This window comes from Zalophus californianus, chromosome 8, assembly GCF_009762305.2.
Source record: "Zalophus californianus isolate mZalCal1 chromosome 8, mZalCal1.pri.v2, whole genome shotgun sequence".
In the NCBI taxonomy this organism is placed as follows: domain Eukaryota; kingdom Metazoa; phylum Chordata; class Mammalia; order Carnivora; family Otariidae; genus Zalophus; species Zalophus californianus.
In genome coordinates this window covers 20,554,570-20,573,046 of record NC_045602.1, presented here as the reverse complement: position 1 = coordinate 20,573,046, position 18,477 = coordinate 20,554,570, and the positions used below count along the sequence as shown (strand labels likewise).

General features: G+C 48.3%; 1 protein-coding gene across 5 annotated transcripts in view; it reads right to left on the bottom strand.

Annotated features, from left to right (window-relative positions):
• The window catches only part of EFR3B (EFR3 homolog B), an 88,411-nt gene that overhangs the window by 30,752 nt on the left and 39,182 nt on the right, over nt 1–18,477 (bottom strand). For all 5 annotated transcript variants that reach the window (XM_027622825.1, XM_027622828.1, XM_027622829.1 and 2 more), the window contains one exon: nt 12,186–12,336. In XM_027622825.1, coding sequence (XP_027478626.1) covers nt 12,186–12,336 — 151 coding nt within the window. The remainder of the gene's footprint in view (nt 1–12,185; nt 12,337–18,477) is intronic.

Genomic DNA, 18,477 nt, shown 5'->3' with positions numbered 1-18,477 from the left:
CCTTAATTTTTTTTTATACTGTATGTACATCACATATGATGAGGCAGCTTAAAATAAGACAATCTGAGTGTATGCAAGAGAATATGCATTTAAAATTATTAAAACAAGACAGAAAAAAAGAGACCATAATAAAGAGGGAGAAATAGTGAAAGATTTTGTCTCTAACATTTACTGACTGTGTAGACTCAGAGGGATGTCAGGAGGATGAATATGCCCAGACCTCATGTTCACTGGTTTGGGAGTTTGGGGGGTGGCAGTGAGGAACGTGTGGAAGCTCATACATGTCAGGTGCTACCCTAAGCATTTTACACACCTCATCTCTTCTTCGAAGGACTCTAAGAGAGAGAGAGATTATGGTACAACAGAGCCACAGGGCTCAGTAACTACACGGATTTGCACCACCAGCCCCAGACATGCTGAGTCACTCCTGGAGGAGGCCCAGGGGTTTACCTTGCAGCACGGTCGGTCCCAGGAGACCTGATAGGACGGTCCCCATTCGAGAAACCCTGCCGGTCACTGATGGACAACCTGGCCTCCTGTCTCTGCGCACCACCCCCCTCTCCGGACACGGACGCTTCTCTGAACTGATGCCTGATCTCTGAGCAATGTGACATCAAGTACCCCTGCACTTTCAACCTTGGCTTTCCTCTTCTTCTAAACCCCGTGAAGCCATGAGCAGGCCTGACCGCCGGTCAGGGGCACGGCCTGAGCGCTCGCTCACGCCCAGTGTTGTTAAGACTGGCAATTACCCGTGCTGTCCAGGCTGCTAAATATTTTGACTAGTATCCACTGGCTGTAAGGTTAGAATTGAGATTACAATCAATTTTTAAAAAACCAAAAATTCTGTGACGGCCACTCTGGTAATGCGGGATAGAAAACAGGCATGGGGATTCCTTTTCTACACCCAGGGGTGGCCTTTCTCTAGTTTCCTCTGAATCTGTGCCCACAGGGCCAGCCCCAGCTGCTAACTGCACTGGAAAATGCCCTCATTCTTCTCTTCTGTGACTGTCTGCGTCCTTGGATTTTCACGCTTCTGCACTCTTCCTCCCTGGAAAATTCGGTCTGAGTCTTCTCAGATTTTGCTTTTGACATGGGCGTTCTTCCATTTAAGTAGACAGTGGTCCCCCCTGCACTGCCTGGGCCACAGTTGGACAGCCACCTCCTCACTCTGCCTCTTGTCCCCCGTGTGACTGTGGACAAGTTGTGAAACTTCTGAGCCGCTGTCTCCTCATCAGTGAAGTAGGGACACTAGGACCTATGTCACAGGGTGGTCACCAGGATTTAATGCGGGGACGTATGCCGAGTGACTAGCACAGTGCCTGGCTAGCTCAGGAAACAGTGCTGCAGGGACCGTGGTGATGGTGGCCAACTGTGGCCCGGTCCATCAGCTCCAGGACGAGGCAGCATGACCCTTGTCCTTTTCATGTCACCAATACAGGCCTGGCCAGGCAATCACAGAGGAGGAGCCCAGGTGGGCAGTGTGGACCATGCAGGCAACACACCTCAAATGTGATGCCTGGGGGTGTGGAGAGAGGGAAACTAGTTTTTGCCACCCCCGGGCGAACTGGTGGCTGAGGGTGGGAGTGAGGACCGCAGCAGAGGGCAGGGGGGTAGGGGGGATGGCCACGCCCCTCGAGGCCCCTTTCAGGGGCTGAGGTCCTGTAGTGCAATAGGGCAGGACCGAGCACAGCACCGAGGGGCAAGCGGGTGGGACTATGGGATAGCCAGCAGCCATCCCTGCAAGACCAGGGACAGATTGGCTGAACATTCACTTTCTTCTCTTTAAAATGCGCATATCGGGGCGCCTGGGTGGCTCAGTCATTAAGCGTCTGCCTTCTGCTCAGGTCATGATCCCAGGGTCCTGGGATCGAGCCCCACATAGGGCTCCCTGCTCAGCGGGAAGCCCGCTTCTCCCTCTCCCACTCCCCCTGCTTGTGTTCCCTCTCTCGCTGTCTCTCTCTCTCTCTCTCTGTCAAATAAATAAAATCTTAAAAAATAAAATAAAATAAATAAAATGCACACATGGTCTCCTAGGAATGTGAGTAAATTAGAGATAATTAAGAAAAGCTCCCCAAGTTCCTGGAAAAACAGGAACTCTGTGAATCCAAGTTTTAATATTAGCAAGGTTCTTATTTCTAAGAGGCTTAAACTTTTTTTTAAGAGGTGGAGGAAGGGCAGAGGGAGAGAGAGAATCTTAAGCAGGCTCTACACCCAGTGCAGAGCCTGATGAGGGGCTCGATCCCATGACCACGAGATCATGACCTGAGCCAAAATCAGGAGTTGGATGCTTAACTGACTGAGCCACCCAGGCATCCCGAGGCTTAAACTTTTTTTTTTTTTTTAAACTTTTCTTTATTTATTTGACAGAGAGAGACACAGCGAGAGAGGGAACACAAGCAGGGGGAGTGGGAGAGGGAGAAGTAGGCTTCCCGTGGAGCAGGGAGCCCGATGCGGGGCTCGATCCCAGGACCCTGGGATCATGACCTGAGCCAAAGGCAGACGCTTAACGACTGAGCCACCCAGGCGCCCCTGAGGCTTAAACTTTTTATGGGTCCTACAGGATTCAGCAGTGCACCATCACTGAACAAGTGCTGGCTGGGGCAGTGTACAAATACATTCAAGACACCACTCAACAACCTGTGGTCTGTTCTTCGCATGTCTGAGGCTCTGCTCATTGCACTTTGTCATCCCACCTGACCAGAAAAACACATTTCAAATATGGTTGTGGTGACGCTTGTTTGCTTTGGTTTAACTCGTACCTTGTTCTTTTGGAAGTCAAAATATTCAAAAGGCATGGGCCCTGGAAAAAGCTATTTATAGAAAGGAATTTGTATCAGGTGGAGCCACACCAGGTCCGGCCCATCTTTACTGCTGGACGGGGATGGGAGTGATATGCCAAAGGAGCAGCTAACACCTATATTCTAAGTCATAACAACATTAAATATTTCTATGGCACCTGCAGTATTTCTGTGGCACCTCACACATCCTGAGTTCCCTGGGGCTGCATCACGCCCGCCTCTGCCCCTGTCTTCACACTGCTTTCTCCTCTGTGTCACATCTCCTCCTCTCTCTTATAAGACCCCGTGACTGCACTTAAGGCCCACGGGGCTAATCCAGGATAACTTCTCCATTTCATAATTCTTAGCTTACTCACATCTGTAGAGACCCTGTCCCCAGACAAAGTGATGTTCACAGGTTCCAGGGATTGGCACATGGACATCTTTGGGGGGGCATTTTTCAGCCTACCAAAACATGCGTTATCTGATATAATTCTTAGCAAACCAGTGAGTTTTGCAGGATCTATGTTGCTCCCATTGTGAAGATAAGGACAGCGAGGCTCTAAGGGAGCACAAGCGAATTATTTCAGGTCAACCAGCTGTGATAGGTGGGCCTGAAACTTGGGAATTCTGATACTCTCATGCTCTTTGCCCTCTACCAGTGGTTTTTAGAAATTTTAACATGCATTGAAATGACCTGGGGAGCTTGTGGGAAATGCAGACTTCTGAGCCTCCCCAGGACTGGTGAACACAACTATTTGGGGAATAGGGCCCAGGTATCTGCACTCTGAAGAGCCATCCCCTAGGCAACTTCCAGCCTGGAGGTTCTGGGGCAGCGGGTCTACAGACCCTATGTCCTTTGTCCCTTTACTGGCAAGCTGGACCAGTAGCTCTGGAAATGTTCCCAGTCAACCTGGGAAGGAGACCACTTATGCAGGATGCTGGGAAAATGTTGGTAATGGAGGTCAGCAAGGCCGGATAGATGGCCATCTCCTTTGAAGACCACCTCCTTTGAACTAAAGTGTTCGGGTTTAAACCAAGGGTTGGATAGGTGACTGGGCCTTGGCTTCATCTCTGAGGCCCCAAATGGCCTGGGGGGGGGGCCGGTGGGCCGCAGCTGCCAACCATTCCATTCCCACGTTCGCCAGGACTCTTGCTCTGTTCGGAGGTCTGGTGATGAGACTGCACTTACTGCCCATCCTGAACCTCCCATACAGAGGGTATGTGCCCTGTTTATTACATTATGGGTCATGTAAAATAGATAACTTTTTGTTACCAGGATATCTGAGCGTCCCTAGGAACCCTTGGTGTGATAGCTTGATAGAAGGAGCTTCCCTCCCCCGAGTCTGAAAGTATAACTGCTCAGACACGCCAGCCCCGATGGCCTGGTCGGGGAGTGTTGACCCGTGGAGTTCCCAAGGGACACCTCCTAGAGAGCCCACCCCAAGCTGCTCCTGAGGCTTCTAGAGGCTGACAGGAACCTTTGGTAATCGTGGTTCAGAGGGTCAAATTGGGGTGCTTCATGGGGGCCCTGGTCAAGGCCCCACACCCACTGAGGAAGTCCACCAAGACCTGGCAGACATGGGGTTGGAACACTAGGGTTTCATGTGAGGAAGGCCTCCATTCCTCTGAGAGACAATAGAGGGCTACAGTTATAGAAGGGGTCTGGAGCCAGACTGCATTGCTGAGTCCCTCTGCCTCCACTTACAAAGCTTGTCTGCCGCAAGTTACTAAAGTTTCTTGTGCCTCAGTTACCCCATCTGTAAAATGGGGCTAATAAAGGCAGTTGTCTCAGCAGCTTGGTGTGAATAGCCCATCCCAATTGACAGTTGCAGCCTCATTTCCCCTCCCAGAGCATTTTTGGCTTGCTGCAAACACTCCCTGGATTCTCACTGGGTCCATTTACCTGTGTGGCCGGTCACTATCTTTTAAAATGCATGATACAGCAGGGACTTCCTGTCTGCTTTGCTCCCATTATTGCTAATTCATACCTTACAAATGGCTTTTGTTAAAAAAAGATTGTGAAATAATAAAGCTAGGTTTATTTTTGGTTTTATTTTTTTAAGATATAGTAATGATGAGGAAGGTCTCCATAGCAACAAACTGAAGATTCTTTTTTTTTTTTTTTAAAGATTCATTTATTTATTTGAGAGTGAGTGAGCAAGTGAGAGAGAGAGAGAGAGAGAGCATGAGCAGGGGGAGGAGGGGCGAAGGGAAAAGGAGAAGCAGACTCCCCTGCTGAGCAAGGAGCCCCACACGGGGCTTGATCACAACCCACCGGAGCTGAAGGCAGACACTCAACCGATTGAGCCCCCTAGGGGCCCCCAGTTGAAGATTCTGAACATGTGACACTTCAAAGGCCTCAGGCACTGCTAGGGCCACCCTTTCAAGATCAAAGTTTCAGCTCTTCATATACAACAAAGGGTGCCAGGCTTGCTGGGGCAGATCACCCACCCTCCTTGGCACAGGCAGGCGGGAGCCGCAGTGATGTGAATACCGAGGGTTCCTAAGGGCCTGAGTTAATAAAGGGAAAGCAATCTCCAAATATTGACACTGTAAAAACAGCTCTCCCCTGGTGTGGAAAATGGAAGCTGAGCTGGTTGGCCTCACTTCTGTGCCAGCTGAGTGTCTCCACGCAGAAGTTAACCTTTCCTTCCTGTACAGATGAGCCTTCTGAGCTGCATGACTTCCTGCCGTCAAGGACAGAACCGCAGTCTAAAATGCTGGGCACAGACAGAACCCCAGCTCTCTCCTGAGCCTAGGACCGCAGGCTGTCTCGCTGTGTTCGCCTCCCCCAGGAGAAATGGGAACAGCTTCTCAGCTTCACTGAGACAAATCCTACCTGGGAAACAGATCCTGTACATTGCATGGGTTTGACTGTAACACCCCCTGCCTGGTCCCCCAGCTGCCTCTTGTTGATAACAACTTCTGGGAGGGCTTTTCACTAAAGCCAGAGAACCAGTTCTACTGTGATGTGATCAGGTCCTGCCAACGCCAGCCGAGGCACGGTCATTCCCTAGACCTAGGACATCTTCTCCTGTCTACCCACATAATGCCATCTCCTTTTCAAGATTCTTTGCAAAACTGACGTGGTTTTAAGGTCTCTTGGGAAAGCCTGGCCTTTGCTGCCCGAGAAGGTGATCCCTCCAGCCCCGAGCAGCCCCACGTGCTGGCCTGGTCAACACAGTCCCAGGGAAGTACCAGCTGCCTTTGTTCTAGAATCCCCGTGGTTTGCTGGTGCTGACCCCCCCACCATGACCTAAGCTGTGCACCCCATGCAGCTGACCTCATAACTCTGACTTGATCCACCTCCAAGGAGCCCACTTCTATCTAGCTCATGGGTTTCTAGCAGTGGTTTCTGCCCTGGTGTTGGATGGGGGAGCATTTCCAGTCTACAGATGACAGTCAAAACCACAAGAGCTGATGAATTGTCCAGGGGGAGCATACAGAATGAGAAGATGAGGCACCAACCGTGGAGACCACAGACATTTCAGGGGCACGCAGAGGAAGAGAATCATTGCAGGAAACTGTTCATTTCCAATTGCTGCTGTAATAAATTACCACAATTTAGTGGCATAAAGCAACACACATTTATTATCAGTGGTTCTGGAGATCAGAAGTCTAAAATGGGTCTGCAAGGCTGTGTGCATTCTGGAGGCTTCAGGGGAGCGTTTCCTTGCCCTTTTTAGCTTCCAGAAGCCACCTACATCCTTTGGCCCATGGCCCTCTTCCTCTACCTTCAGGCCAGCAGAGTAGCATTTCAAGTCTTTTTCTCTTTCCCTCTGCTTCCATCATCAATCACCTTCTGTCTGACTCTGACCCACCCGTCTCCCGCCTATAACCATCGGACCCACCTGGAGAATCCAGGAGAATCTCTCCATCTCAAGATCCTCAACCTGATCATATCTGCAAAGTCCCTTTTGTCATTTCAGGTAGCATTCCCGGGTCCCAGGGATTAGAATGTGGACATTCTTGGGGGACCGTTACTCAACCACAGGAGTTAAGAAGGATGAACCAGGTGGGAAGAGCTGGGGTGATGGGGCCAGGGAAGTCAGGGGAGCCTGAAGAAGGTGCAGTCAACAGGGAGAAGTGCTATCAAAGGTAAAACATCAGCTGAAAGATGAGTGGGGAATGGGTTACTCGTCTGGTTTCCATAGATTTCTACTGGCAAAGACAAAATGTACTTTTAAAATGGAGAGAACTGGCTGACACCACCCTAACCTGGGATGGCATCCATAACAAAGTGAGACCCCAGACATGTGTGTTCTTGTTATTATTCCAGTTTGCAGGAATTCCAGGCAACAGGAGATCAAAAGAAACAGTGCCACAAGCAAGTAACCAGACAAACCCAGAATGTGCAGCCTTCCACAGAGCAGCTAACCTGGTCTCTCCAAAAATTCAGTGTCATGAAAAGCAAGGCTGGGCAGGAGAGGGCTGGGGACAGGCAAAGAGCCACAGAAGACCATGTGAGTGCATCATCTTAACTGAATTCAGAGGATTTGACCGATAGCAATAAAAGACAATTTGGGGACTATTAGGGAAATTTGGATTTGCACTAACCGTTAAAAAAACATCGGGGAATGATTGTTCATTTTGTCAGGTGAGCTAAAGGTATTTTGCAGTTACGTAGAACGTATTGTTTTTTCTTGTGAGTTTGTTTACTGACTTTGTTTATAGTGACACTGGAAGAGACCGGAACTTGCATGTCGACTGAGGGAAGGAACCAGAGATGGGGAAGGATCCAGAACCTGGAGGAGAAAGAGAATGGATGGAGGAAGGCCCCTGACCAGATGGGACTCTTCTGGGGAGAAAGGTGGACACGGGAAGTTGAGGGAACCCCACCTATTTTCTCAGGGACAGAAGAAGGCAAAGCTGCCTCCGACACCAAGGAAGCCAATATGGGAGGGAATTTGAGGAGAAAAAAGGAAGGTTTGTAGAGACCACGGAGAAGGTAAGTGAGGGCAGTGGCCAAAAATATGGACTAAGGAGCCACCCTGAAAGCCCAAATAAAATTGTGCAGCATCTATCTGCAGAGCCCCCAGCCCACACATCTTGTGGTTTTGGGAGGCACTTCCCTGAACCAGGCCATGCCGGTGCGGAGGGCAGTGTGGCCAAGGGACAGGGAGGCAAGGGCAGGTGGAGGGCAATGGCTTGCACGGGGTCCAGGAGGGAGTCAAAGAAAGGGAGCACCCGTGGCAGCTGAACCTGGGAGAGAAAGGAGGGCATCCTGGAGGCGAGGTCTGGAGGTGGCCAGTGGGAGGGCAAGACGGAAGGACAGGACACAGACCAGTCCCAGCGGGAAATCTGTTTTCCCGGAGGGAGAGGGCTCTGGGCTTCTGCATCCCTCCAGCGCCAGGAAGGAAGCCGCCCTTCCCTGCAGCACCTCTGAGAGCCTGACCTAAGGCGGTGGTTCAGCGAAAACACAAGCACCTCAATCTTGGGCTGCTTAGAGCTGAAAGTGCGGTTTTATTTTTATTTTTATTTATTTGAGAAAGAGAGAGTGATAGAGAGAAAGCACAAGCAGGGGGAGGGGCAGAGGCAGAGGGAGAAGCAGACTCCCCACTGAGCAGGGAGTCCGACTAGGGGCTCTAGGGACTCAATCCCAGGACCCCAGGATCATGAACTGACCCAAAGGCAGACGCTTAACCGACTAAGCCACCCAGGCGCTCCTGAAAGTGTAGTTTTAAAAAATTCAGGGAAAATGTACAAAACCTAAAGTTAACCCTCTTAAAGTGCAGAATTCAGTGGCGTTTAATACGTTCACATTTTGCAGTGAAAGCATTTCATCATCCTCAAAGGAACCCCAGTACCCACTAAGCAGTCACCCCCTCTCCCCACTTTCCCAGCCCTGGGCAACCACTACGCTGCTTCCTGTACCTGGGGATTTACAGAGACTGGACATCTCATCTAAATGGAATCACATGCTACGTGATCGTTTGGGTTGTTTCCATCTTTTGGCTGTGGCAGATATGTTTCTGTGAACATTTGTGTCCAAGTATTTGTTTGAGTACCTGTTTTCAGTTCTTTGGGGGTATATCCGTAGGAAGAATTGCTGAGTCATCTGGTAATTCTATCTGTTTAACTTTGAGGAACTGCTTAACTGTTTTCCACACTACCTACACCATTGTACTTTTCACTAGCAACGTGTGAGGGTTTCAATTTCTACACGTTCTTGCCAACACTTGTCATTTATAGTTTTTTGTTTTTTTTATTTTATGGTCATCCTAGTGGCTGTGAGGTGGTATCTCACTGCAATTCAGGCTTGTATTTCCTTACCGATTAATGATGTTGAGCATCTTTTCTTTTTTTTTTTTTTAAAGATTTTATTTATTTACTTGACAGAGACACAGCGAGAGAAGGAACACAAGCAGGGGGAGTGGAAGAGGGAGAAGCAGGCCTCCTGCTGAGCAGGGAGCCCGATGCGGGGCTCAATCCCAGAACCCTGGGATCAGCCAAAGGCAGATGTTTAATGACTGAGCCACCCAGGCGCCCCTGTTGAGCATCTTTTCATATGCATCTTGGTCATCTGTGGATCTCCTTTGGAGAAATGTCTATTCAAATCCTGAACCATTTTTTAATTGGGTTGTCTTTCTGTTGTTGAGTTGTATGAATTTCTCATACATTCTGCTTGTTGGACCCTTATCAGATATATGATTTGTAAATATCTTCTCCTGTTCTGTGGTTGCCTGTCACTTTTCTCTATAGTGTCATTGGATGTGCAAAAGTTTTTAATTTGATGAAGTCTGCTTGTCTATTTTTTCTTCTGTTGTTTCTGCTTTTGATGTTGTACCTAAGAATCCATTGCCAGATCCTAGATCATGAACACATAATCCTACAGTTTCTTTTAAGGGTTCTATAGTTTCAGCTCTTACATTTAGGTCTTTGTCTATTTTGAGTTAATTTTTGTATATGTTGTGATGCAGGGACAAAAGTGCAAACTGTAGTCCATGAATCTTCTTAAGAGTTTACTATTTGTATACATTTGGCTAATACACTGGATTGGTCACACAGGGGACCTTGGCATTTTCAGATTTAATATTTTCAGTTTATCATCAGTGAGTGATCTCAAAAGGTCAGGACACATGCTCACTTCACTGTCCCTGCCTGAGACACACATTTGGACCCATCAGGCAATAAGGCAGGTACACAAATGCAAACACCCAAACAAGTAAATTGAGCTTAGCTGGCCCTGGCTCCTCATCTTCTCCAGATTTTCCTGGCCACTCATCATCCTCCAAAACTCTGATATTCTCATTAAGGGCTTGAAAGCATTGCTTAAATTTTAAAAAATCACACTTTACTGCATGCAATGTGCAGGAGTGGTTATTAGCAAATTTGGATTTTGTCACAAGTCTCAACACAATGTTATCCTTGTGGTGATCAAGTACAAGCTGGATGAACATCTATTAGGGATGAAGAAAGGAAGAAAGAAAGGAAGGGAGGAAGAGAGGAGCCCTGCACAGGTTTAAGGCTGCAGTGTGTCAGGGGTCACCAAATCTGCTGCTAGCATCACATGGGAAGCTTCCTTTTCTTTCTCTTTCCCCCTCTTTCCATGTCTTCCTGTTAATTTCCTAGCAGCAAAACCCTTTATCCAAATGAAAGGTTGCAAACTCCCAAACAGGATCCTTCTAGTCCTCCTCCCAGGTCCTCCTTTGCCCCCACGAGGCCTCGAAGCCTCATGAAAACCAGTTGAAACTCCCAGGCTAGACTCTCCAGGACCACATCAAGTGCTAGCAGGCTGGCAGTTCCAAGATGGTGAGGAGCAAAAGAACAGCATTCTCTCGGAGGCTTGTGGAGGTCCCAGGCTTTGAGAGCTGGAAAGAGCATCTGGATGAGGGGTACCACCAGCAAAAGCTGCCTCCGAGGCTGGACTTTGAATCTATTGCAATTATGTGACTTCACTTACTCAGAATCGCCTGTCCTTATAGAACCTTCATGGTGTGCAGCACAGGAATCATGAGCTGACTCACTCCGTTGCTGCGGCAGTGAGTCGCTGTGATGGGGAATCTAGGAATTTGCAAGGCTGCAGCGAACAAAACACCTATCCTGGGCCAGGTCTGGCTGTGGGGAAAGGCAGTTCCGGCAGCCACCTGCTTTTGTGTTCCCCATGGGGAGAGGCCCTCTGGATGCATGATGACTGGCTTATTTTCCATTCAGATGTTCTCTCCTAGACTATAGTTATCTTAAACAGGACAAATGAAACAGTATTGGAAGCTGTTGCCCGGGCAACCTGACAAAAGACTTCACCCTCAGCTACTGTATATGTAATTTGTCAAAGGCAGCTGGTTTCCAGGGAGAGGAAAGGGAAAGCCACAGTTGCTAGTTTGGGGCCTGAAAATTAAAATTTAAAGACTCTCTTCTTCTGGGGAAATCGACTCAGGTAGAACAGGAAAGCAGTTGTGATCTGTATAATAGAAATTCAGAAAAGCCCGGCTGGGAAGGTGAAGAGGGCACACACCTTTGACTTGTCTTTTGTGATGTCCGTCAAATAGGTGCGTTTCAGGGCTTTTAACACCAAGCTGCTCAGAGGCCTGGAGCTGAAAGTATGTCCCGAAGGGAATGGAGGAGGACCAAGGGCGAGACATTGAAGAAAGCCACCAGGATATTCGAGGATATAGAGATAAATATGAAGCGGGGAGTTTGTGACACATCACATTCAACATCCCCCCAAACCATAACCTCTCGTGAGAGCAGCGCCTTGTAGGGAGACCAGCATTACAGAGCTTGGAGCAAGCTCAGTCGCCTCCCGTTATGGATGGAAAGACAGGTCCATAAAGGATAGCCCACTCAAGGTCAGCTGGCGGGGCGAGGGCAGAACTAAGCCAGACGCCCTGTTTCCTGCTTCCCCGTGATCTTTCCACTTATCTGATGCCTCTGTCCTGCGGTTCTTTGAGAGAAGCACTAGCTGGACAGCTTTCAAAGTGTGCCCCATGGAGTCGGGGCCAAGCTGTGAGGGCACGGGACACCCCCCGCCCTCAAAGGAATGGCTCCCTTTCCATCTATTTTTATATCCATTGGGGCCCCACTTAAAATTATTTCAGGGGGAAAAAAAAAATCCATGACTAAAAAAACGTTTGAAGATCACCAGTCTAAAGATAAATTCGGTAGATCGTGGCACTGGTTGCACAACTTTGTGAATATATTAAAAAACTACTGAATCATATGCTTTACTATGGTGAATTTTATCTTTAAAATTTATTTTGTTTGCTATATATTTATTTAAGTTAAAAAACCAGATAGCCCTTTATTCACGCAAAGAGGGACTCGAAGATAAGAGGTGAGTTATACTTAGGGTCAGAAACCAAATAAGAATGGATTATAGCAAGGCTGACCTAGACGGCCTCCATGCCCACCTCCACCCCCATCCTCCCCAGCTCCCACTCCCCCAGCCCCCAGGTGGCTCCTTACCGAGTTGGTGCCAAGGATCTGCAGGTTGGGCTTCTCCGACTCCAGCAGCTTGGCCACCATCTTGAGGAAACTCTCCACGAAGAGGTTGATGCTCTGGCAATGGCAGGCCATGAGCAATTGGTCCAGGGCCTCCATGGCAATGCACACGTACCTGGGGAAAGCAATACCATCACTGGGTCTCACGCCCGTTCCACCCTCATTGCATGACTGGGACAATCAGCATAGTGACCACCTGGCCAGCATCTGGGTGATGAGGCTCTTCCAACAGGCTGTTGATGTCTAGACAGCCATTCCAGCTAGTGCCCACTCCAGCCCAGCACCAAGAATCAGCAGGAACCAGCCTGGAGACCAGCTCTCCCCAGCCACTCATTCTATAGATGAAGAACATGAGGACAGACGAGGTGTACCATCTCATGAGTGGATACAAGCAGAAAGGATTGATGCTCAGAAGAGCAAATTCTGAACCCAAACCCAGTGAGATCAAAGAATTACTCAATCTGAGGTCAAGTATTTGTTGAGCACCCACGGGGGAAATACTCTGTCTTAGTGCAGGGGTGTAAGGAGGAAGAAGGCCTTCAACTCAAGGAGCCTAGAGTTACATGGACAAGATAAAAACACAGATGTCTCCTGTAAAGGTGTCTGTAAAGGGATATCTGTAAAGGGATATCTGTAAAGGGAAGATAAGAAACACTACAAGAAAATCATGGAGGCCATCCTACAGAGTTCCAAAGAAGGAGAGAGATGGCTCTAGTGGGGAGGAAGAGAAGAGCTTTAGGAAGAACGTTTATGAAGAATCTGAGATGGGCCTGGGGACCAGTCAACTGCAAAGGTTAAGGAATATAAAACCTGCAGGTATTGCATTTGAAGACCTCGGAAGTCCTAAGATCATCACACAACATGGTTGATGGTATTACCATATTTAAGTGACACATACCATACCTAGGAAGCATCTGTACCTCATGGAGGATAAGATAAACACGGAATAAAATTATTATTTTTTCCTAATGAAGATGATTCTGAGGCCCTAACTACTTTTTCCTTCTAAAGCCTAAATCCTGAGTGAATACCTTCAGAAACCAGGAAATATGCAGCACCCAATGATGAGCGTACTAGGTAGGTCAGCTCATCCCATTTCTTGACAACTAAATAAAAACTTCTTCATATTTCAAGCTAAACCCTAATAACTTTGTCCTTTATTCACAATTCTACTTTTGGGAGCAGTAAAAAACAGGGCTACACCTTCTACCTGCCTGTCCTTCAACTGCTTGAAAAGAGCAATCCCATTTTTCTTGCTCTTCTCTTCCCCATGCTAAAAATATCCAATTCTTCCCAAACTAGCCTTCGCAGGGCAACCCCTGATGATTCTGGCTGGTGGTTGTCTTCTTCAATGCCTCTCTTGAATCCCAAGAAAAAATGCCACGAATCAAATTCCTACTGAGAATTAGGAGTGCATGTCTGAGCCCAAACCCGACATGTGTTCCACGGTGGCCACACAAGCGTGTGGTCAGATGAGGTACACCAAGAAGGGTACATGCCCCACTTACAAGGCACTTGCACGCTAAAGAAAACGGAATAGGGGTGCCTGGATGTCTCAGTCGGTTGAGCATCTGACTCTTGATTTCAGTTCAGCTCATGATCTCAGGGTTGTGAGATCAAGCCCCGCGTTGGGCTCCATGCTGTGCGGGCAGCCTGCTTAAGATTCTCTCTCTCCCTCTGCCTCTGCCCCTCCCCCCACTCTCTGTCTAAAGAAAAATAAAACAGAGTAGATGTTCATTAGAAAAGGTTATCGCTTAACTTCTAATGAAGAAGCTGCTGCAAATCTGTCCAACATCATTCTAGTTGAAATCTTTGTAATTTTCTGTAGGGAGTTAGGTTTCTAAGGCAGAATGCTGGAGGTCTCCCCTGGAATCTCTTTCCCTCCTTTTCCCTCATAATTTGGAATTTTAGGGGGGCTTGTGGCTGCTCATGGGGATTAGTTTCCAGACCTCTTGCTGCTAGCTGAGGCCACGTGACTAAAATGTTGCCATTAAAATGAGGGAAAGTGAGGTGAACAATGTTGGCATCACTTGCTTGGAAGACAGGACTGGCCTCCGTGCCCTCTCTTCCCCTCTTCCTGAGGTTGAGGAGTGGTAACAACTGGAGTCCCAGGCATGGAAGTCCCTGGACGACCCTCACGGTGCAGAGCCCACATCGCCAGGCTGGAACAAAACCCCTTCCATATGGCTGGAGCCACGGTATTTTTACACAAATAAGCCAGATACCTAATAATCAGGTTTAGGAGCACTTTGGAAACCCAATGGCGCAAATAAAAGCAAATCCTGAGCAATCCAAAGCAAATCAGCAACCGACCTCATAGGAAGGTGAAGAGGAGATGGAAGGGATTCTACCCTGTGAGGGGGAGAGCATCACAAGACTCCACGGACTCGTGAGTGCGCTCCCGTGCCCATTCCGGGGTGTTGATCCTTCTACTTGTTAAGCCAAACCATGTGGACTAGAAGAGTCCTTCTTGATACACAGAAATGCAGGACAGGTCAAGTGGGCAGAGAACTCCCAAACCTAACAGAGGTGCTGAGGAATCAGGTTAATGCCTCCAAGTCAAAAGCAAGTAGCAAAAGACCTTAATATTATTAAGCACTATTAAATAGTCATCTCTGGACATGTTTACAAAGGGATCAGGTCATGCTCTTATCTACAGAATGTCTTTCAAATACAAAGCCAGCCTTGGGTCTCTGAGTTCCGGGAGCAAACAGGAGCCCCCCAGTCCCTGCTGTGGTGGGGTGGGGATGAGTGGGGGGTGGTGCTGGCCTTGCTTTTCAGAGGCCATCATCGTCACAGTCCAGGAAACCTGGACTCCTTGGGGAGGCAGCCTGGCTGGGGCCCTTCCAAAGGAGACACACTTTCCTTGCAGACAAACCGGGCCACCTTCGGGCAACCAAACACAGCGGGTGGGAAATGGGGGCAGGCAGAATAGAATTCTCTTCTCTCATGAATCATCCCCAGCATCTTATGTATGAAGGGCTTCACCTTTAGTTCACAGAGTTTAAATGAGGGAAAGGAAGAGGCGGGGTGGGGTTTGGCAAGAGAAGAAACTAGAAGGCTTCCCAAATTCCAGAGTTTAGACCGCTGCTTTTTCCTTTTCCTGTAAAAAAAAAAAAAAAAATCCCCGAAAATCCTAATAAGGAAAAACCATCTTTTGCTAACAAAATGACTGAATGAATAAAAAAATAAAATAAAAAGCAATTGGCTACTAACCAGGAGTGGAAATTTTGATGGGAAGTGAAAATTATGGTAGAAAGAGAAACTGAAAAGTCAAGAAGTTTAAGGCCTACTTCTTTGAATATGCTGTTCTTTCTTCCCCATGTTGGGCCCCAATACGAAGGATGGAAGGATTGTAATTATGAACTTGAATTTTTCCAAGTATCTTAGAAGGTGAGACGCTCTCTGTGTTGGTCCTGCCTTGCCATAACCTCCCCGGGTAGGTCCTGTAGTTGGGCCCATACTCTCAAGGAGAATGGAGTGTGGGCTTCTCAGGATGACGACTGCTCAACAGGACCAGGGCCAGATGGGTTGGTCTCAGCAGAAATCTGATCTGGGCTCCGTGTCCTGGAAGGAGTCCAGTGTAGTAATAGGCCTGGGAAACTGAGCTGGCCTGAGTACTAGGAGCAGGATGCGGCGGGAAGGAGCTGGTGAGGACTAGCCTGGCGCAGGGCCCAAGGGGGAAGGGCAAGAGCAGGTACAGACGACAGCAGCAGGTGACAACCAAGGGCTGGATGTCCTTGTAGGGGCTCCCAGCAGGTGGGGAAGGCGGAACCCAAGGAATCTGGGATAGAATCAGGTTCACGGGCAGCAACCGACACCAAGAGAGGACACCTGACAGGTGATAACAACAGGGACTCAGGGACAACGGCCAAGGCAGGAGGAGAGTTGTAACAACTGAGGAAAACACACAGGGAATGAGGCAAGAAGTGTCTCCTACCGACGTCTAGAATAGGCAGCTGGTTCTGCTTGAACACCTTGGGCTCAGTCAAGAGGCCCTGAGCTCCAGGAAAGGAGGAGCAGGCGTATAGAGCCTGGGAACAGGGCGGGTTGGAGAGGAAAGGCTAAGTCAGAGATGAAGACCAGCAGGCTGGAGAGCGGGGACAGCTTTAGCAAGCCCAGTCACTGCCCAAGAATCACTCAAAGCTCAGTCGCCTTGACAAAGAGCCTCTTATTCTAGGCAGTTGGAAGGTACTTGGTCAGCCCCACTCCTGGACAGAAACTTCTGGGAACTCAGAAGTCGGGGCTGACCTCAGCCGAGGGAAGGGAAGAATGAACCTCCTTTTCTAGTACAAATCTGCAATATCTCTGCCTGCAGGGTCAGCACCATCCTCTGACCACGTTCAGGCTCCTTCTGGGAAATGTGTGTCTCTTAGGAGGCCCGCCAAATCAGCTCTGGGGCCACGCTCCTCAGGGAGTAGCCCATCCTTCTTTGGCTTGGGCATCACGACCCTCCAGGGCTCCAGGCACTGGGGAACCTGACAGAATACAATCCAGCACTCTGTACGTGGTCAGAGCTCCGTGGTCACGGCCAACTGACCCTGAGTCTCGTGAAGCACTCTCAGTAGCCCCCTTGCTCCCCAGTTTCTAAGGTGTTCTAGAAGTTGGGCTGAACTGGAAGGAAAATGCACAAAGAAGGAGAAAAATAGGAGGAAATCTCACTTTTTGCTCCTTCGCACATCTCTGCCCAACATAGTTCGCGTCAATGAACGGTACCTCGGAATTCACACCTTAGCCTCTCTCTGTCCATATTTGGTTATCATCCCTGATGCTAAACACAGATAAAGGCCAACCACCAAGTTCATGTCCATATAATCAAACCATAAATACAGACACCTGCACGATGACAGGGAGACACAGCCCCTCAGACTTGTCTGCATGCGAATATTTTGTGCTTCCAAAGCTGCCATCAGGAAGCTACTAATGACAAGGAATATAATAATGATGTGCATAGCCCTGCGCAGGGCAAGATGGGGCGGGCAAGGAGAGAGAATAGGAGATCAGATCTAACAGACTTTTCTTCTCCAAATGTTTATGATTAAAGCTTCCAGTGAGGCCTTCAAGGCTTTAAATACTTAGATGCTGCGAGGACTATTTTTAACAGAATGATACCAATTTTGAATTGCAGTTCTAAGGGCAGTGGGATGATTCTAATTGGCTCTGTTGGCTATAGGACATTTTTATCGAGAGAACCATCACTGCAAAGAGGGCAGATAAAATTAGTATTAAATGTTTAATGTTATTGCTAGCATATTAGTTTTAGGTTCAATCTAGGATGAAGTCATTTTTACTTGCTTGAGCACGCTTTACAATATGTCAAGGCGATTTATATAATCAGCATGTACAGTATATTTATGCCCTCTTTATTGAGCATGTAACCTAATTTTATTTTATAAAATGATGATAGAAATGTATTGTTTCCAGTCTTACTGTTACTCCTAGGGATGGCTTGATTTCAGATTTGCGGGTGGGTCCTGCAGAGGTGGGAGGTCTACACCTTATCAGCACAATGCAAACCTTTTCACTCCAGTGCTCTCTCCAGCTTCCTCACCAGGAGGAAGGGAGCCTGGCAGGTGGTAGGGCTGCCATGATGGGGATCGAGGGGAGACAGCACTGCCCCAGAGGCGTGAGGCTCAGAGAGCCAGGGGTCCGTCTGGAGTGGATCTAGAGTAGGCACTGCAGGTGTGGCGGGCATGGCTGGGGGAGCCTGGTGAGTTAGGGGTTAGGTTGTAGGAGTCAAGCTGAGGAGCTTGGATTTTATTCTAAAGGAGCCAGATCTGTGTTCTGAAGGTCATAGCCAGCAGTACCTGTCTGGAAGGACCAGAACGGGACAGACGAAGCAGGGAGAGCATTTCTAATGTTGCCATAATCTGGAGTCTGCCGCAGGAGAAAGGAAGAAGCAGAGGAAAGTACAGGATGGATGTATGGAGAACAGAAGCAACAGGACTTGGGAACAATTGCCCTAGATCTACGCCGCCCTCGCCCCATCAGCAATGCCGCCAAGGATGCCTTTGGGTTCTCTTATATTCAGCTTTGCTCCAAATTGGGGTGTGGGTAGGGCAGCAAACGCAGCAGGCCCGCACACACAAAAACCCAACCACACTGCTCAAAAAATGAGCACTCTTAGCATTTATGGCATATTTGTTTTTACTATATTTTCTAGGCATTGATATTTGTTGTTTATTTTTTAACTTGATTGTAAAACACTGCATATGTAATTACATATTCTATTTTTCATTTACTTAAGGCATTTTTA